This window comes from Linepithema humile, chromosome 1 (assembly GCF_040581485.1).
Source record: "Linepithema humile isolate Giens D197 chromosome 1, Lhum_UNIL_v1.0, whole genome shotgun sequence".
Classification (NCBI taxonomy): domain Eukaryota; kingdom Metazoa; phylum Arthropoda; class Insecta; order Hymenoptera; family Formicidae; genus Linepithema; species Linepithema humile.
The window spans coordinates 11,996,458-12,019,108 of NC_090128.1; the positions used below are offsets into that span (position 1 = coordinate 11,996,458).

At 29.3% G+C, this 22,651-nt stretch overlaps 2 protein-coding genes across 8 annotated transcripts in view; one reads left to right on the top strand and one right to left on the bottom strand.

Moving 5' to 3' along the window:
- The window catches only part of HisT (Histamine transporter), a 59,088-nt gene extending 50,581 nt beyond the window's left edge, over positions 1-8,507 (bottom strand). The window contains exons 1-6 of one of the 7 annotated variants that reach the window (XM_012366580.2): positions 8,365-8,507; positions 8,018-8,275; positions 7,787-7,928; positions 7,338-7,466; positions 6,669-6,843; positions 5,867-6,103 (exon numbers count right to left, since the gene is read on the bottom strand). In XM_012366580.2, the coding sequence (XP_012222003.1) occupies positions 5,867-6,103; positions 6,669-6,785 (354 nt within the window). In that variant the 5' untranslated portion in view covers positions 6,786-6,843; positions 7,338-7,466; positions 7,787-7,928; positions 8,018-8,275; positions 8,365-8,507. Of the gene's footprint in view, positions 1-5,866; positions 6,104-6,668; positions 6,844-7,337; positions 7,467-7,564; positions 7,745-7,772; positions 7,929-8,017; positions 8,276-8,364 lie in introns of those variants that run through there. The other 6 variants (XM_012366583.2, XM_067355960.1, XM_067355921.1 and 3 more) reach the window with 6 other exon arrangements.
- An 86-nt stretch (positions 8,508-8,593) lies between these two features.
- LOC105671969 (fibrous sheath-interacting protein 2) lies at positions 8,594-12,161 on the top strand. The gene is made up of 8 exons (XM_067357320.1): positions 8,594-9,162; positions 9,576-10,064; positions 10,363-10,698; positions 10,836-10,972; positions 11,204-11,316; positions 11,397-11,474; positions 11,565-11,695; positions 12,020-12,161. Exons 1-7 carry the CDS (start codon positions 9,140-9,142, stop codon positions 11,622-11,624), a joined length of 1,236 nt encoding a protein of 411 aa, XP_067213421.1. The 5' UTR covers positions 8,594-9,139; the 3' UTR covers positions 11,625-11,695; positions 12,020-12,161.
- The last annotated feature ends 10,490 nt before the right edge of the window (positions 12,162-22,651 follow it).

The window sequence follows — 22,651 nt, forward strand, 5'->3', positions numbered from 1 at the left end:
ATACATAAAACAAAATACATAATGTAATATATATATATATAAAATTATACAAATATAACTTTTTCAGTCACAAATAGCAAAATTCAATATAAAATTTTGTACTTCATATTTATATTTTCATAATCAAAATAAAGATAAGAAATACGAATGGTCACTTCTTCCATCAAACTAATAAAAATTAAACTTATACAAAATCGCTTTAAATAAAATTAAAAATTGATAAGACTCTTAACGATAAAAATCTATATATTATAAATTTTGAAATATATTATTAATTTATAAAAGTTCTCTTTAATTTCATATCTTTCTGAAGATTGGCTAAAGTAATGCAAGATTTCTTTCTCTATTATTTACGGATTAAATATTTTCAATAATTTTATTAGTCATGTTAATAATCCGAAAATGTGTTAAAATGCGTTAAACTATAAAAAGCTTGTTTAATGACCGGTTCCACCAACGTAGGTTAACTTTAATCTCGGTTCAACTTACTCTACATCTTTTTCTAGTTCTAAGAATTATAAAAAAATGAAGAGTAAGTTGAATCGAGATTAAAATTAATCTATATTGGTGGAAATGGGCATTAAATCTTCCAAAAACATATTAAAAAGATATTTGTTTGTGACAACTAAAAAGTACTCTGTAAAAAAGTACAGTAAATTTACACAAATAACAAATGTAAAAATTATATAATTAATATTGTAAATACATATGAAAAATCATGCAATTTTACAAAAATTGTGTAATTTCACAAAAATTACGCAGTTTTGTCTGTCATTGTATATTTTCCATATAAAATATATCTCATTTTATATGAAAAATTACATAAGAAATATATTTAAAATCTTAGGTAATTATCCCATTTTTGTAATATTAGACAGCACAAACGCGGTAATATTTTGCAAATTATACAATAATAGCATTTTAACATTAATACAGTAAATTTATAATTAAAGTGTGACCCAAATGTATGTTTAATAATACAAAAAGTATTATTACATTACCATTTCTATAATTTTATTCTATTGTAAATTTACTTTTGCTTTTACTGTTTAATTAGATTACAAGAAATTAATTTTGCAAATGCGTGTAAATTTACACTAATAACAGTTGTCACAATTACCCACTATAATAGTTGTAATATTAAACTAAAATTTTTTACATGGTAGTTTGGTCGCGCAAATTTTAAATTGTCTTGTCACCACAGAAAAATTTGGTTTCTTCAACCAATTATTCTTCCTACGATATATTAAACATAGTAAACAGTTAAAAGACAAATCACGATAAAAAAATTGTTCTTTATCCGTCAGCGTGACCATTCGACGATCTAATAATGTTCTAAAAATATAAACTTCTAACATTGTGCAATAGCATATTCTCCATCAAATATTGATCTTGCGCGTGCCGATAGTACCACAAGAAATTGTCAATCAAAATTTCAAAGTTAGCTTCGCATGAATCGTCTATGAGTTCCTGTTTGTCAAAATTCGTTGATTCATACATTGCAATCAATTTACGTAATTCAACAGATAGCTGAGATCTTATCATGTACGTGCTAGCGATTATTTCCAGATTCTCTGTGCTCCCAAATTCTAATGTATCTACAAGAATACACAACGTATTTTGCTAAAATTTACTTAAATCGCGGGAAATTCTCCATATAAAAATTAATCATAAACGAGAGATATATTTCCTTAAACGCTCTCTAAACGAAAGCTTTGATGGCGACACGTAAAATATCATAATCAATACAAATTTGAGAAAAATATAGAATGCAAATAAATTTCTCTTTTTGGAAAAATAATAATATAAAATTGATAAAATAAGTAATGATGCAAAATAAAAGATTACTTGTGCATTAAAATTTTATCGAAAATGATGCTTATTAATTACTTCAAATTTTCCTTTCGTATTGAAGAAACATTTTCATCGTTAGAAAAACAAATTTATAAGTTATAACTGGTACTACTTTATAATATTAATATATAAAGTAGTACCACGTGTAAAAAGAATAGCATAATGGTTTTTTACCATTTTCTTCGATTTTTTTCTTGAGCCTATCGGAATACTGAAGAGCTTTGTATTTAAGAAAAAGTTGAATAATTCGAAAATCAACAAATGACGTGGCAGGGAGGATTCCTTCAATATTGATTACTTTATGTTCCCGAAAAAAACATGTGATGTCACCAACCAATAAACAAGCCTTAAGAAGGAACAAAACTGAAAAAAAATTAAAAAAAAAATGTACTGCATTATTAAATTTATAACTCAACGCACTCACCGACCTAATGTACGAATTAATGTATCAAACTCAATGCAATAAATGTAACTTAAATTGATTAATTACAAAGATTGCAAAATATAATTGTACAGCATTCGTCACGACAAATGTGCCCATATAATATTTTACTAGAATCCTTTTTCATTTGCTATCATTTTTATGACTTACAATATTAAATTAAACGGTTTTAAATATATTAAAATATTTTCATTTGTAATAAAATGTGTCTCAATATGTCTATTAAATAATTTAACTCAAAATTCTTTAAAAATACAAGCTCATAAATTCATTTAATTTTACAATATTATTTCGGGTCTTTTCGGATCTTTCTGTGAATTACTCCGTACCTGTCTCTCCCTCGTACTGCACCATCTTTTCTTGATATGAGGGAAAGTTCCTGGCAATCGTTACCAGTAAATCACACCCGTTTTTGTACAAACTGAGGCATGTTAGAAAAGTGCCTATAACAAATGTACGATATATCTATTTTTTAATTTATCCTTTCTTCCTTCTTTTTTTAATAATTCCCATGCGTTATTCATTCCGAACCAATGACTTATTAAACTATTTAATAAACGAGAATAGAACTTGAAAAATATTCATCACTTAAAATAGTTTATTTACAATAATAGTTATTTTTTATCATTTTTATCTTTCTCTTTTATTGTATATATATATATATATATATATTTTTTTTTTTTTCAATGAAAAGTGCTACTATTACATTCATTATTTTGATATTTCATACTCATACTAATTATGAACACATTCTTTCATACATATAAAGTATAAATTATAAAATATCTTTATGTTTAATAACATTTTAGCAAAAATTTTTTTAATTATAAAAGTTAGTCCTGAGTGAGTTAAGCTGCGTTATGTCGCAAAAAATGCAATAACAGCACGTACAAATTTTGTTGCAATGATTTATTTACCTTTATAAAATTCAATTAAAATATTTCCAATCTCATGCAAAAGATCAAGCCTTTCTTTTAACATCGGAATACAAGTCCCGTTATCACTTCGAAAAATAATTTCGACATCTTCTGGATTTTGAAAAAGATCCTTGTAATATTCAGGTTTCCACATAGGCTTTTCTTCCTATTTTCACAAAAATTGCGCCAAAAAAATGTAAGCAAAATTTGATAACTTAGAAATTATTTAATATATAATTTAATATTTAATATATAATACAACAAAACAACAGACGCAGACATTTAACACGGATTATCACAACAAAATTAACATTTATAATATATTACCCCAACTTACACAACATGCACAGTTTGTATTCTGCATTCAGATACAAAACACACACATGCAGAAGATGCATGCATATGCGACATTTCAATATGACAGATAAGTCGAGGACAGATTTTCGATTTGAGCGATCCTTATTGCCGAAAAATAAGAATTTCCTAAGAACCATTGCACGGCGAGCATCTGTGCAAATTCTTCTCCAGATTATCTAATTTCAAACATATACTAAAAGCCGATCGTATCACAGAGGATGTAAGCGTGAAATGGTCGTTGGGCGATTATAATGAGTATAGAAAATATCTAAAAGAATACATGCCGACAGTATCAAAAAAAAATTGAAAAAAAGGAACCATCTGTTCGTCGAGAAAATAGCCCTTCATTCCGCTGAAAATCAACCGCAATAAGAAGCGGATAGATGTAATTCGAAATTATTATACAGCTAAGAAAACTTTGATTTAAACTCTGCAAAAATTCTTTCCAAAGAACTGCAAGCCTTTCCTCTTTAAAAGAAGAAAAGATCACATTTAATATACATTTTATTTCTTTTGCTTTTTATTTAAAACGTATCTATTTGATAATAAGATTAGAATCGAATAAACTTTACTTGCTTATTTTTAATATTCATATCGTCCATATGTCATTTCTAATCATTTTTCAAAAACGATTGCAAATATTAATTACAAATAAAAATCGTTTTATCACTTCAGATTAAAAAAAAAAGAAAAATTGCCAAAGACAAACAACGTTTTGTGAAAAAACAACTGTTACAGCAGGAATTGAAAGTCCAAAAGCAGAGTGAGAAAGCACACAAAACGGTGTAGTAATGGAATGGTATTAAAACTCCTAAAACAAGAAAAACGAAAGTTGCGAAATGTCACGCGTAACGAGCACACCGAAAGGATTCAACAAAGGTGCAAGATTGCTCGGCACAAGATGATCGATGCTAAGGTGAACTGAAAAATAAAGAACAAGGCGCAAAAAAAGCTACGAACAAATGACTAATAAATATCAAACAATAAAAGCAGAAGCTCATGGAAGAAAGATATGAGTTATTCGCTATCATTTGAACATAAAATAAATAACGTATCTCAAAATCATTGCATAATTTAGTGACTTTGCTTAAACAAAAAGAATATTTTGATGGAAATAAAATTCCATACATTCGTGCATATTTCAGATGGAGAAAAAAACAAATATTTCCAAAAAAAATATATTGCGATAAAAAAAAAGTTATTGCAACGTATAGACAATGTCAAAAGTTTATAGAGAATTACAATAAAAAAAATTAATCAAAAAACCACAAGAATGTAAAGTAAGATTGATGATAAATATTAGAAAAAACAAATATTCCATTTGAACGATAAAATAATCTACATTATTAATGTAGAATCGTTCGATGGAGCCTAAAGTTTTATCAGAATAATTTTTTGAAAACAATTTAATTCTAAATAATGGAGTAATATTTATAAAAATCTTGCAGACAATATAAAATTATATAAACTCTTAACTTCAATTAATTATTTATAAAATTTTGTGCAGGACTTTTGGATAATGTTAAGCTGTTACGTAAAAAGATATTTACCAAATAAAAGGGAACTCATATGTTGCACGGAAACTAAATAATGCTGAATATTTTCAGAGCAATACAGTAAAACGCGTGATAAAGTATAAGTAGAAATAGCTTTAAATAAATACGTTTTAAATTAAATATTATTTTCACATTATGTCACAGAATAAAACAGAAGAAAAACGTAATACGCAAAATTCAATATATTCTTAGAAAAAACCCACAAAGCAAAAAACGAGCAACATGCAAAATTAATATTTTTAATTCACTTTATCTAACTTACTTTAACTGTACTATAAACTTCTTAACAGAAAGTTATCATTTTAAATAGTGATTAAATGTAGATTTAATAAACACAAGAATTCAAGGCAAAAGGATAAACATATAATAACAAAGTAAAGTAAAACAAAAATAAAAAAATATTAAACAGTTCAAAAACTTTTGCCAACAAAAAAAGTATACAAATAAAAAGTATATAATATGCTGCTGCGTATACATATATTAATATTAAAAGACAAGTGTCAAAATGTACAGTTAATGTTAGTTAACAGCAGTATTAATTACACCTTAATACACGAGTATACAAGCAATTAACATCAATTATAGAAAATATTGATATTTTCAAACGTTAATCAAATCTTTGTAAAATATAAGGGTGAAAATAAAAAAGTGATGAGCCGTTCTTAAAGAGTTTCCGATTCCTTAAATGTCCTTCCACTTGTTTATTTATATATACCATCGTACACAAACATTGTACTCACCATAATGGCTCTTTTCATTACAGCGCAGAGTGCCAAGAATCCAGTATATCCGTTAACAGTCCATGGATCGGTACCTTTCGGTGACCAGAGCGAAAAATTCAAGGTGTGCAAGACGAAGATCCAATCCGCCGCTCTATTGTCGTTACAGTCGGGATACATGTCGGAATGTCTCGTAAATTTGGACATAACATCTTCGAACTCTTCATTTTGATAAGCATTCTCCAGATATGTTAGCACCTACGCAAACCAAATAAAACATTAGTGATATTTCTTTCACAACGGAAATTCTAATTACAAGCTGGCTTTTATTCGACAGGAAATAATTTTTATTTTATTTGCAAACATTGCGTAGTGATGACAATGAAACTAGGTCAAGTCGTACTTTCACTGAATAATACTGAATAAAGTTGGGTAGCTAAAATGTAGAATAAATTTCTTCATAAATTATTTTTCTCGGAAAATCAATGCTTAATATAAAAAAGTTAATGCTTCTTCTCTTTGTTCACTTTATTCCTTTATTTAAAATCATATTTTATCGACTGTACAATTAATTATTCCTGAAACAATCATACAGAAATAAACAGAAAATTTCTTGAACACATCCCCGAGTCGAAGAGCCCGACTTTATTCTATACCTTTTCTAAATTCTCTTGAAACGAAATCGCACCACGGCATTCGAATCGACTTATAAAGTCGCGCGCATCTAATCCTAACCTAAGTTAATCATCCCCCAAGATTTGTGAACGAATTGTCAAAATGTCGTGAATATTAACGAACTTATAAAGAAACTAGAGGTGCTTACATCCCAGGCCATTTGAATTATGCCTTGCTGATTGATGGACACATCTGATGCTTTTCCCGCGATTCGAAACACGGACTGCTGTGCTTCGCACATCTCGGACGGCACGGTAGAAGACATGACGATGTTTCGTCGATTGTTTCAAATTGTTGACTACGAACATCTCGGTCGCGATCACCTTTACGAAGGTTCGACCGCGACGAAACACATAAACACACGTAAAAATCCGTTCTTCATCGTACCAACAGCCTACCGCGCGCGCCATAATAATGACCTTTGAAATTTGAGACCGACAGCGTTTCTGGCGGTAAAGTGCGACATCACGTCAGCAATTTCAAATTTAACGATCGATATGAATGTTACAATATGTTTAAATTCACTAGTCGAACTGTTTTATGATATTGTAAATGCTTGAGCAGAAATCAATTAACATTAAATTAGGATATTCAATTCACGACCAACAACAAAAAAATTACTTTACATTAAAAAAAAAACAAGCTTAAAATTATTTCTAAAATTTTCAATCGATCTAAAAAATACCTTCTAATACTTATTTTTTATAAAAGCAAGATTATTATTTAACAGGATCAGGTTCAAGTTTTTATTATTAATATTTCTCATATAATTGTAGCCAGTTGCGGCGCTATTAACAGATTGTAAAAATGATGCTACCTTCTTCCAAGGAAATTCATTCGTTAAGCTGATCTTCGTCAAGTCAGCGCGAGTAGCCAGCTCTCTGCCATCGGTACTCAACGATCCAATATTCACTAACAATGTTTCTCCCCTTGTTAGTTTCGGTACCTACAATCGAAATACTTATATAAATAAAAAAAAAATAATTAAAACTAATAGGCTAAGAACTCGATGTTATTCGAGGTTATTCGTACTGTGGTACTTACATTTAAACTTTTAATTAATTTATTGATGTTTACTTCACATATATACAAGCATTTTGGTCTATATATATTTATAAACTATGAAACAATTTTTCATGAATTAAACTGCTTATCTGATTAACTTTTTTTCAGTAATTTAGACGCAGAAAAAAAAGTGCAAGCAAAGTAAATTGAGTATCGTTGCGAAATCAACATTGTGCAAAGGACCTACCCTTGCGTCCTCACCCTATGTTCTCAAATCCAATGAACGTTTGAGCAGATAATATGAGATTTTCAACTCGACGAATATCTGCGCCGATGGTTTCAAGAGTTTACCCGATCAAACGATTAGCATGGCACAGAGTGAGCTCGATTTTAGTTCCGATACCTTAATAAAATCACATAATCCGTAAAATTTCTCATAGAATTATTACATCAATTAATAATGAATAAGTATTTATGATACATGTTACTTACTATTTATTAGACCATCCGATACAGCAAATTACAGTTAGTTTTGTTCAACGAACAGAGACACAATACGGACCAGTTAGTTTACTTTCGCTGTCCTTGGATAAAATCCTGGACAAACTTCGATCCAAAAATCCAATCCTGGACGAACTTCGACTTCTATACAGCCTATTACCGACAATCGTAAGCGATCATGAAATACGTTTTGAAGAAACGTATTGCCAAGTGCTTTGATGTTTGAAGCCGCGCGCAACTCGTTGCCAGCTAAAATTCAGTAAGTAGCTTATTAGAAAAGAAGCAAACTTTAAGATACAAAGCAACAAATATCAGCACGGAAATAATAAATGGTTTACCGATTAAAAGCAAAGCGGCGTCCATAAATGCCGCGTTGTTAAGCATAGTAGCCATAAGAATGTCATGTCCAAGACAATCGACGAAGGAGACATGGCGAACCAATTCGAATCTTCCTTGACAAACCGGATACAAACAAGAGAATGAGTCTTCTTTACTGAAACCGCCGGATATGTAGCGTCCTGGCCGAGGACATTTTACGTTGTTGCACTCATAGATCTTTGCGTTTGCATATCCTGAAACGAGCAAAGTAATCAGATAACTTATTCTCTTTCTCCCTCACTTGCACGAGAGAACTTCTGACAAAGAGAGAAACTAATCAATCGCAACATGTCGATTTTTGAAATAATAATAATTTAACTCAACGTGAATTCGTGGTCCCTGTTTATAACTATTCAATAAGTATTATGTGGTAATAATTAAATTAAGATTTGGCACAACTTGCAATACAAAGATTTATATATCGAATTAAATACATTACATGAAAAATGTAGTGCATCTAGATGTAATATATAACTATATATATTTATACTTAACTATATTTATTAATATTTATTTATACTTAGCTATACATATATTTATTTATACTTTTATATTTCATTCACCAAACAAGTGAACGAAGAAAGAAACACGACAGAAATGCATGCATATGCGACATTCCAATATCTGTAATCAGTTTGCCATTATAAATTCAAATATTATTGTAAAATCATTGGATAGGCATGCTATAAATTTATGATGTAAATAGTTCATTACGCACAATAATTAACACGCATTATGATTAAAATTAAAAGAATTACGTGAGTATCGAGTTATACATATAATCAAATACAGATTAACCTATTCAATCCAACACTATTTTTTATTTTCAATATTTCCATACTTTCCATAAAAAGATTTCAAGAACTACGTTAAATAAAGAATAAATCAAACAAGTACATTATACATATTAGTTTATAAAAATTTAAATAATTAATAGAAATTTTTATTAAACGTTAATAAGACGTTATCAAGCTTCAAATCTAATTGTCACCTTACGATCGATACTGTTTGATTGATAAAAAATATTCTAGCACTTTCCATATATAAAAAGTAATATATAAAAAGTAATATATAAAAAGTAATATATAAAAAAGTATATATAAAAACATATAAATACGAATATATAGAAAATAGAAATTATTATGAATTAAGCAGTAAATTGTTGAAATAGAAATCTAGATCGGTTAGCAGAGACGATTCCCAAACCGAAGGGCGCCGTGCCTGAGTTTGGTCTACCGAGATGGAAAAAAATCCCTCTTGAACAAAAAATACCTATGATACCCGGACCCAAAGGCGCTTACAATTTAACACGACGCAAAATAGGGAGGACATTATGGACAACAGGCGGGTCAAAAACAGATTTCGATTTGAGCGATCCTTACTGCCGAGAAATCAGATTTCCCTACGAACCTCTGCACGACGAGCATCTGTACAAGTTCTTCTCCAGACCATCTAATTTGAAATGTTTACTAAAAGCCGATCTTATCACGAAGAATATGGACGTGAAATGCTCGCTGCGTGATTATAACGCGTATAGAAAGTATCTAAGAAAAAAACATGCCGACTGTATCAAAAGGGAATTGAAAAAGAGGAATTGTCTGTTCGTTGAGAAAACAGCCCTTCGTTTCAGTGAGGATCAAGCGCGAAAAGAAGCGGAAAGGTGTAATTCGAAATTATTATACAACTGAGAAAACTTTGATTTAAACTAAGCAAATTCTTTCTCAAAAGAATTGGAAGACTTTTCTCTCTAAAAGAAAAAAAAGATCACATCTAATATACGTATTATTTCATTTGCTTTTTATTTAAAACATATCTATTTAATAACAAGATTTAAATCAAATAAACTTTACTTCCTTATTTTGAATATATATTTCGTTCATAATGTAATTTCTAATGATATTTCTTTCAAAGACAATTGCAAATATTAATTACAGATCAAATTCTTTTTATCACTTCAGATTAAAAAAAAAGAAAAAATTTGCCGAAGACAGACAACGTCTTGTTAAAGAACAACTGTTACAGCAGGAATTGAAAGTCCAAAAGCAGAGAGAGAAAGCATACAAAACGGTGCAGCGATTGAAATTGTTAAAACTCCTTAAACAAGAGGAACGAAGATTGAAAAATGTCAAGCGTAAAGAGCACGCCGAGAGGATTCAACAAAGGTACAAGATTGTTCGGCACAAGGTGATCGATATTAAGGTGAATTGGAAAATAAAGAACAAAGCGCGAAAGAAAGCTAGGAACAAACGGCTAATGGACATCAAACAACAAAAGCGGAAAATCATGGAAGAAAGGTATGAATTATGCGCTATCATTTGAACATAAAATAAACAACGTATCTCAAAATCTTTGATGTATAATTTAGTAACTTTGCTTAAACAAAAAAATATTTTGATAGAAATAAAATTCCATACATTCGTGTACATTTCAGATGGAGAAAAAAGCAACATTTCCAAAAAGAAGATATTGCGATACAAAAAATGTTATTGCAATGTATAGACACTCAACGTCAAAAGTTTATAGAGAATTATAATAAAAAAATAAATAAAGAAACCGCAAGAATGCAAAGTAAGATTGACAATAAATATTAGACACAACAAATATTTCATTTTGAACGATAAAATATTCCTCATTATCAATGCATAATCGTTCGATAGAGCCTAAAGTTTTATCAGAATAATTTTTTAAAAACAATTAATTCTAAATAACGGATTAACATTTATAAAAATGGATTAATCTCTAAGACAATAATTGTATAAACTCATTACTTAATTTTATTATCAATAATATTTTGTGCAGGACTTTTGGATGATGTTAAACTGTTTACAAACTGTTACGCAAAAAGGCATTTACCAGACGGAAGGGAACTCATTTGTTGCAAAAAATATTTTCAGAGCAATACACAAAAAAGCGTAATAAAGCTTGAGTAGAAGTAGCTCTAAATAAATACAATACGTTTTAAGTTAAATGTTAATTTCATATTATGTCGCAGAATAAAAAAGAAGCAAGAAGTAATATGCAAAATGCAATACATTCTTCGTCAAAACCCACAAAGCAAAAACGGAACAAAGTACAAAATAAATAAATTTTTAACTTACTTTATCTATCTTATTTTAGCTGTAATATAAAATTCTTAACAAAAAATTATAATTTTAAATAGCAATTAAACGTAGATAATGAACGCGAAAATTCAAGGCAAAAGGATATAAACACATCATAATAAAATAGAAAATTAAAACAAAAGAGAAAGAATATCAAACAGCCCTAAAATTTTAGTCAACAAGACAAAAAGTATGTAATACGCCTTTGTGTATACAATACATTAATATTAAAAGACAAGTGTCAAAATGCACAGTCAATATTAGTTAACGCTGAATTATGAAACACACCTCAATGCACAAGTATACAAGCAATCAATATCAATGATGAAAAATATTGATGAAAAGTTTCCAAACGTTAATCAAATCTGGATAAAATCTACGAGGGGAAATAAAAAAGTGAGGGGACTTTTCTAAAGGATTTTAAGTTCTTAAATGTCCCTTCACTTATTTATCCATATATACTCGCGTACATAAATAAACATTGTACTCACGTTGACGACTCTTTTCATTGCAGCGCAGAGTGCCAAGAATCCAGTAAATCCGTTAACAATCCATGGATCGGTATCTTTTGGCGACCAGAGTGAAAAGTTCAATGTGTGCAAGACGAAGATCCAATTCGCCGCTCTATCGTCGTTAAAGTCGGGATGCAAACCAGTGTAATATCTCGAGAACTTGCTCGTGACTCTTCCAATACCTCCATTTTGTATAGCTTCATCCAAATATATTACCACCTATGCAAACCAATTAAAATATTGGTGATATTTCTTTCACAATCGAAACTCTAAGGCGAAACCAGCTTTCATTCGACAGGAATAATTTATATATTTTCAAACATTGTTGACAGAAAAATGAGTTCAAGTTGTCCAATATTTTCGATGAATAATGTTGAATAAAGTTGAAGTTATATGTACAATAAATTTCTTTATAAATCATATTTCTCGGAAAATCAATGCTTAATATATAAAAAAATTATTGCTTTTTCTCTTTGTTCACTTTATTCCTTCATTCAAAATTATTATCTTATCGATTGTACAGTCAATTATACCTAAAACAATCAGAACATACGGAAATAAACAGAAAATTTTTTAAACACATCGTCGAGTCGAGGACCCCGACTTCATTCTACACCTTTCCCAAAATCTTATTCTCTTCGAACGAAATCGCATTACGACATTCGAATCGACTTTCAAAGTCGCGCGCACCTAATCCTAAGTTAATCATCCCTCAAGATTTGTGAACAAATTGTCAAATGTCACGAATCTAACTTATAAAGGAAATAGAAGTGCTTACATCCCACTTGAATTATGTCTTCCTGATTGATGGATACATCTGACGCTTTTTCCACGATTTTAATTACGGACACCACGGGTGGCAAAACGTTGGACATGACTAACTACGTTTTGTCAATTGTTTCATATTATTGACTGCAAACATCTCGGTCGCGATCACTTTGACGAAAGTTTGATCACAACGGAACAAATAAACACGCGCAAAAATCCGTTCTTTGCATTACCCCAACAGCATATCGTGCGCGCCATAATGAAAATGTTTGAGTAGAAATCAATTAAACATTCAGTTAGGGCATTCAATATATATATATACACGCCTAATGAAAAGAAAATTTTCTTAAAAAAAAAATAAGTTAGAATGATTGCTGAATTTTCAATTAATCTAAGAAGTATGCCGCGAAAAATTGTAAACATATTATTAAATTATGTGTAATTATTTCGCAAGACTAAAGCAACTTTAATAGACAAATACTTAATTACTACAACGAATGCAATGAACACGTTGTAATAAAAAAAAATTGAAAGAGTTAACTCTGCGTGTTGCCAAATAAAAAGACCATTTATTTTAGAATGTAGTTTAAGGTATCGCGGAGATGTTTTGTATACTATTACAGAAAAATATGTCTGATATATAATTGTAAACAAATAAAAAAATATTAAAATATAAAATGAAAACATTCTTGAAATTTGAAATTTGGAATTTGGATTGTCGAAAAGGAACAATAAAAAAGATAAAATTATGATGCAATAAAAAAACTTATTTAAATATATAAAACAAAATACATAATGTAATATATATACATATATACATATATACATATATATATATATATATATATATATATAAAATTATACAAATATAATTTTTTCAGTGACAAAGTTCAGCATGAAATTTTGTACTTCATATTTATATTTTCATAATCAAAATAAAGATAAATAATACGAATGGTCACTTCTTTCATCAAATTAATAAAAACTAAATTTATGCAAAATCGCTTTACATATAATTAAAAATTGATAAGATTCTTAATGATAAAAATCTATATATTATAAATTTTAAAATATATTATAAATTTATAAAAGCAGTTTTCTTTGATTTCATATCTTTCTGGAGATTGGCTAAAGTAATGCAAGATTTCTTTCTCTATTATTTACGGATTAAATATTTTCAATAATTTTATTAGTTATGTTAATAATCCGAAAATGTGTTAAAATGCGTTAAACATTAAAAAGCTTGTTTTGATTTCCCTAAAACATATTAAAAAGACATTTGTTTGACAACTAAAAAGTACACTGTAAAAAAGTACAGTAAATTTACACAAATAATAAATGTAAAAATTATATAATTAATATTGTAAATATGAGAAATCACGCAATTTTACAAAAATTGTATAAATTCAAAAAAATTACATAATTTTGTCTATCATTGTGTATTTTCCATATAAAATAAGATATATTTTGTAAATTAAAAATTTACTATATTAATGTTAAAATGCTACTATTGTATAATTTGCAAAATACTACCGTTTGTGCTGTCTAATATTACAAAAATTTGGGTAATTACCTAAAATTTTGAAAATATTCCTTATGTAATTTTCCATATAAAATAAGATATATTTTATCGCTGGTCGCGTAAATTTTAAATTGTCTTGTCACCACAGAAAAATTTGGTTTCTACAACCAATTATTTTTCCCAGGATATATTAAATATGATAAAAACAGTTAAAAGACAAATGACAATAAAAGTTATTGTTCTTTATACGTCAGCGTGACCATTCGACGATCTAATAATGTTCTAAAAATATAAACTTCTAACATTGTGCAATAGCACATTCTCCATCAAATATTGATCATGCGCGTGCCGATAGTACCACAAGAAATTGTCAATCAAGATTTCAAAGTTAGTTGTGCATGCTTCGTTTATGAGTTTCTGTTTGTTAAGATTCGTTGTTTTATGCCTTTTAACCAATTTTAATAATTCGACAGACAGCTGAGATCTTATCATGTACGTGCAAGCGATTATTTCCAGATTCTCTGTGCTCCCAAATTCCAAAGTATCTACAAGAATACACAGCGTATTTTGCTATGATTTACTTAAATCACGGGAAATTCTCCATATAAAAATTAATCATAAACGAGAGATATATTTCCTTAGATGCTCCCTAAACGAAAGCTTTAATTGCGACACATAAAATATCATAATCAATACAAATTTGAGAAAAATACAGAATGCAAATAAATTTCTTTTTTTTTTTTTTTTTTAAATAATAATATAAAATTTATAAAATAAGTAATAATGCAAAATAAAAAATTATTTGTGCATTAAAATTTTATCGAAAATAATGCTTATTAATTACTTTAAATTTTTCTTTTGTATTGAAGAAACATTTTCATCGTTAAAGAAACAGACTTTGTAAAGTAGTACCACGTGTAAAAAGAAAAGCATAATGATTTTTTACCATTTTCTTCGATTTTTTTCTTGAGCCTATCGGTATACTGAAGAGCTTTGTATTTAAGAAAAAGTTGAATAATTCGAAAATCAACAAATATCGTGGTAGGGAAAATTGTTTCAATATTGATTTCTTTATGTTCGTGAAAGAAACACACCATGTCACCAATCAGTAAGAAAGCCTTCAGACAGAAAGAAACTGAAAGAGAATTCAATAAAAAATGTACTGCATTATTAAATTTATAACTCAACGCACTCACCGTCCTAATGTACGAATTAATGTATCAAACTCAATGCAATAAATGTAACTGAAATTGATTAATTACAAAGATTGCAAAATATAATTGTACAGCATTCATCACGAACAATGTGCCCATATAATAATTTACTAGAACCCTTTTTCATTTGTTATCTTTTTTATGACTTACAATATTAAATTAAACGTTTTTAGACATATTAACATATTTTCATTTGTAATAAAATATGTCTCGATATGTCTATTAAATAATTTAACTCAAAATTCTTTAAAAATACAAGCTTATGAATTCATTTAATTTTACAATATTAATTCGGGTCTTTCTGTGAATTACTCCGTACCTGTCTCTCCCTCGTATTGCACCATCTTTTCTTGATATGACGGAAAGTTCCTGGCAACCAATATCAGTAAATCAATCCCGTTTTTGTGCAATTTGAGACATGTTACAAATGTGCCTATAATAAATGTACAATATATCTATTTTTTAATTTATCCTTTCTTCCATGTGTGTGAAGCTAGCATATCATATTTTGGCATCGCATGAAAAAACGACAGTTCTGCTCGCATACACTATAGTTCTACAGTTCTGAATAGTTTTTAGCAACAGTTCTATCAAATTACGCAAAAAAACAAGAAAATAAAATTTCAAGAAATGAGATGCTAACTTCCCGTTTTACCTTCCAGCATCTCACCGAATATCGAACGTATGAGCCATAAAGTATGAGTATTCAAAGAGTTCTACCGTTTCAACCCATCATATCAATAGTTCTGGCCATAAGAACAATAAAAAAATTTCTTGTTATTATTAAAAGCATTTCACGCGCTGGAATGTAATATGCTAGCGTCACTAGCAATAGTTCTGGGTTTGTACGAGCATAGAATCATAGTTCCCAGTCCCTGGTATCATTTACATTACAGTTCTATTCAGAAACAATCTTTAAACTATTTGTTTATAATTATTATGCCCGCCAAAAGTGCCTAAATATGATATGTTAGCGTCACTATCGACAGAAACCTTATATTTTTTCACAATAAAAACCACAAAGATTTAATACCGTTTCTTTTCATAAACTTTGTACAGTATTTCAAATCCGCGCATACTGATCTTCCGATTCTCCTGTCCGTAGTGAAAAGTAAAGCGTCAGTGTTGGAAAGAGCGAGAAAGTGTAAGTGACTATGATTCTATGCTCGTACAAACCCAGAACTATCGCTAGTGACGCTAGCATATTACATTCCAGCGCGTGAAATGCTTTTAATAATAACAAGAAATTTTTTTTATTGTTCTTATAGCCAGACCTATTGATATGATGGGTTGAAACGGTAAAACTCTTTGAATACTCGCACTTTATGGCTCATACGTTTGAAATCCAGTAAAATGCTGGAAGGTAAAACAAGAAGTTAGCATCTCATTTCTTGAAATTTCAATTCAATTTCTTGTTTTTTTGGTGTAATTTGAGAAAAATTGCTATTGCTAAAAACTATTCAGAACTGTAGAACTATAGTGTATGCGAGCAGAACTGTCGTTTTTTCATGCGATGCCAAAATATGATATGCTAGCTTCACACGTCTTTCTTCCTCCTTTTTTTAATAATTCCCATGCGTTATTCATTCAGAACCACTGACTTATTAAACTATTTAATAACCGAGAATAAAACTTAAAAAATATTCATCACTTAAAATAGTTTATTTACAATAATAGTTGTTTATTATTATTTTTATCTGTCTCTTTTATATATATATATATATATATATATATATATATATATTTCTCAATGAAAAGTGCTACTATTACATTCATTATTTTGATATTTTATACTCATACTAATTATGAACACATTCTTTCATACATATGAAGTATAAATTATAAAATATCTTTATGTTTAATAACATTTTAGCAGAAATTTTTTTAATTACAAAAGTTAGTTTTGAGTGAGTTAAGCTGCGTTACGTCGCAAAAAATGCTATAACATGCAGCACGTACAAATTTTGTTGCAATGATTTATTTACCTTTATAATATTCAGTTAAAATCTTTCCAATCTCATGCAAAAGATCAACCCTTTCTTTTAACATCGGAATACAAGTCCCGTTATCACTTTGGAAAATAATTTCGACATCTTCTGGTTTTTGAAAAAGTTCCTTGTAATAGTTAGGGTTCCATATAGGCTTTCCTTTCTATTTTCATAAAAATTGCACCAAAGAGATGTAAGATGAAAATTAACAACTTTAAAAATTCTTTAATATATAATTTAACATTTAATATATAATACAACAAAACCACAGACATTTAATACGGATTATCACAACAAAATTACCATTTATAATATATTACCCTAACTTACACAACTTGCACAGTTTGTATTCTTAAAGATACAAAACATACACCCAAGGAAGATGCATGCATGTGCGACATTTCAATATGACAGATAAGTCGAGAACAGATTTTCGATTTGAGTGATCCTTGTTCCGAAAAATAAGATTTTCCTAAGAACCATTGCACGGCGAGCATCTTTGCAAATTTTTCTTAAGATTATCTAATTTGAAACGTTTACTAAAAGCCGATCGTATCACGGAGGATATGAGCGTGAAATGATCGTTGGGCAATTATAACGAGTATAGAAAATATCTAAAAAAATACATGCCGACTGTATCAGAAAAGAATTGAAAAAGGAACCGTCAGTTCATCGAGAGAATTGTCCTTCATTTCGCTGAGGATCAACCGCAATAAGAAGCGAAAAGATGTAATTCAAAATTATTATACAGCTGAGAAAACTTTGATTTAAGCTCTGCAAAAATTCTTTCCAAAGAATTGCAAGCCTTTTCTCTCTAAAAAAAAAAAAAGATTACATCTAATATACGTTTTACTTCTTTTGCTTTTTATTTAAAACGTATCTATTTGATAACTAGATTAGAATCGAATTAACTTTGCTTGCTCATTTTTAATATTTATATCATCCATATGTCATTTCTAATCATATTTTTTCAAAAACGATTACAAATATTAATTACAGATAAAATTCTTTTTATCACTTCAGATTAAAAACGATAGAAAAATTGCCAAAGACAGACAACGTCTTGTTAAAGAACAACTGTTACAGCAGGAATTGAAAGTCCAAAAGCAGAGAGAGAAAGCATACAAAACGCTGCAGCGATTGAAATTGTTAAAACTCCTTAAACAAGAGGAACGAAGATTGAAAAATGTCAAGCGTAAAGAACACGCCGAGAGGATTCAACAAAGGTACAAGATTGTTCGGCACAAGGTGATCGATATTAAGGTGAATTGGAAAATAAAGAACAAAGCGCGAAAGAAAGCTAGGAACAAACGGCTAATGGACATCAAACAACAAAAGCGGAAAATCATGGAAGAAAGGTATGAATTATGCGCTATCATTTGAACATAAAATAAACAACGTATCTCAAAATCTTTGATGCATAATTTGGTGACTTTGCTTAAACAAAAAGAATATTGGATGGAAATAAAATTCCATACATTCGTGCACATTTCAAATGGAGAAAAAAGCAATATTTCCAAAAAGAAGATATTGAGATAAAAAAATGTTATTGCGACGTACAGATACTCAACGTCTCAAAGTTTATAAAGAATTATAATAAAAAAATAAATTAAAAAACCGCAAGAGTGTAAAGTAAGATTAACGATAAATTTAAAAAAAACAAATATTCTATTTGAACGATAAAATAATCTACATTATTAATGTAGAATCGTTCGATGGAGCCTAAAGTTTTATCAGAATAATTTTTTGAAAACAATTTAATTCTAAATAATGGAGTAATATTTATAAAAATCTTGCAGACAATATAAAATTATATACACTCTTAACTTTGATTTATTATTTATAATATTTTGTGCAGAACTTTTGGATGATGTTAAGCTATTACGTAAAATGGCATTTACCAGATGAAAGAAAACTCATTTGTTGCACGGAATATTTTCTGAGTAACACAGTAAAACGCGTGATAAAGCATAAGTAAAAATAGCTTTAAATAAATACGTTTTAAATTAAATATTATTTTCACATTATATATTATGTCACATAATAAAACAGAAGAAAAACGTAATATGCAAAATTCAATATATTCTTTAAAAAAACCCATAAAGCAAAAAACAAACAACAAGCAAAATTAATATTTTTAATTTACTTTATCTAATTTACTTTAGCTGTAATATAAACTTCTTAACAGAAAGTTATCATTTTATAAAGCGATTAAATGTAAATTTAATAAACACAAGAATTCAAGGCAAAAGGATAAACATATCATAATAACAAAAAAAAAAGTAAAACAAAAATGAAAGAATATTAAACAGTTCAAAAATTTTTGCCAACAAAAAAAGTATACAAATAAAAAGTATATAATATGCTGCTGCGTATACATATATTAATATTAAAAGACAAGTGTCAAAATGTAATGTTAATGTTAGTTAACGCAGTATTATTTACACCTCAATACACAATTATACAAGCAATCAACATCAATTATAGAAAATATTGATATTTTCAAACGTTAATCAAATCTGAATAAAATCTATGGGTGAAAATAAAAAAGTAATGAGCCTTTCTTAAAAAGTTTCCGATTCCTTAAATGTCCCTCCACTTGTTTATTTATATATACCATCGTACATAAACATTGTACTCACCATAATGGCTCTTTTCATTGCAGCGCAGAGTGCCAAGAATCCAGTATATCCGTTAACAGTCCATGGATCGGTACCTTTCGGTGACCAAAGTGAAAAATTCAAGGTGTGCAAGACGAAAATCCAATCCGCCGCTCTATTGTCGTTACAGTCGGGATACAAGTCGGAATGTCTCGTAAATTTGCACATAACATTTTCGAACTCTCCATTTTGAAAAGCATTGTCCAGATATATTAGCACCTACGCAAACCAAATAAAACATTAGTGATACTTCTTTCACAACGGAAATTCTAAGGAGAAACTGGCTTTTATTCGACAGGAAATAAATTTTATTTTATTTGCAAACATTGTGTAGTAATGACAGTGAAACCAGGTCAAGTCGTACGATATTTCACGGATTAATGCTGAATAAAATTGGGTAGCTAAAATGTAGAATAAATTTCTTCATAAATCATTTTTCTCGGAAAATCAATGCTTAATATAAAAAAGTTAATGCTTCTTCTCTTTGTTCACTTTATTCCTTTATTTAAAATCATATTTTATCGACTGTACAATTAATTATTCCTGAAACAATCATACAGAAATAAACAGAAAATTTCTTGAACACATCCCCGAGTCGAAGAGCCCGACTTTATTCTATACCTTTTCTAAATTCTCTTGAAACGAAATCGCACCACGGCATTCGAATCGACTTATAAAGTCGCGCGCATCTAATCCTAACCTAAGTTAATCATCCCCCAAGATTTGTGAACGAATTGTCAAAATGTCGTGAATATTAACGAACTTATAAAGAAACTAGAGGTGCTTACATCCCAGGCCATTTGAATTATGCCTTGCTGATTGATGGACACATCTGATGCTTTTCCCGCGATTCGAAACACGGACTGCTGTGCTAGCAAAATCTCGGTTGGACGAGATGACGATGTTTGACCGTCAGACGACATGACGATGTTTCGTCGATTGTTTCAAATTGTTGACTGCGAACATCTCGGTCGCGATCACCTTTACGAAGATTCGACCGCGACAAAACACATAAACACGTGTAAAAATCCGTTCTTCGAATCGTCATAACAGCCTATCGCGCGCGCCATAATAATGACCTTTGAAATTTGAGACTGACAGCGTCTCTGACGGTAAAGTGCGACATCACGTCAGCAATTTCAAATTTAACAATCGATATGAATGTGCAATATGTTTAAATTCACTACTCTAACTGTTTTATGATATTGTAAATGCTTGAGCAGAAATCAATTAACATTAAATTAGGATATTCCACTCACGCCCAACAAAAAGAAAATTACTTTACATTAAAAAAAAAACAAGCTTAAAATTATTTCTAAATTTTTCAATCGATCTAAAAAATACCTTTTAATACTTATTTTTTATAAAAGCAGGATTATTATTTAACAGGATCAGGTTCAAGTTTTTATTATTAATAATTCTCATATAATTGTAGCCAGTTGCGGCGCTATTAACAGATTGTAAAAATGATGCTACCTTCTTCCAAGAAAATCCATTCGTGATCTGATCTGATCTTCGCCAAGTCAGCGCGAGTAGGCAGCTCTCTGCCATCGGTACTCAACGATCCAATATTCACTAACAATGTTTCTCCCCTTGTTAGTTTCGGTATCTACAAACAAGATATTTATATAAATAAAAGAAAAAAATTAAAATTAATAAGCTAAGAACTCGATGTTATTCGAAGTTATTCGTACTGTGGTACTTACATTTAAACTTATAATTAATTTATTGATATTCACTTCACATATATACAAGCACTTTGGTCATTTTATCAAACCGTCTTTAGTGTTTTAACAATTTTATCGTTATAAATATCTATTTCAATATATATTGATTAAATTTTCAACATATATTATATATATATATATTTATTTATAAACTATGAAACAATTTTCAATGAATAAAACTGCTTATCTGATTAACTTTTTTTCAGTAATTTAGACGCAGAAACAAAAAAGAGCAAGCAAAGTAAATTGAGTATCGTTGCAAGATCAACGTTGTGCAAAGGACCTACCCTTGCGCCCTCACCCTATGTTCTCACATCCAATGAACGTTTGAGCAGATATGAGATTTCCAATTCGACGAATATCTGCGCCGATGATTTCAAGAGTTTACCCGATCAAACGATTAGCATGGCACAGAGTGAGCTCGATTTTAGTTCCGATACCTTAATAAAATCACATAATCAGTAAAATTTCTCATAGAATTATTACATCAATTAATAATGAGTAAGTATTTATGATACATGTTACTTACTATTTATTAGACCATCCGATACAGCAAATTACAGTTAGTTCTGTTCAACGAACAGAGACACAATATGGACAAGTTAGTTTACCTTCGCTGTCCTTGGATAGAATCCTAAACAAACTTCGATTCAAAAATCCAATCCTGGACGAACTTCGACTTCCATACAGCCTATTACCGACAATCGTAAGCGATCATGAAATACGTTTTGAAGAAACGTATTGCCAAGTGCTTT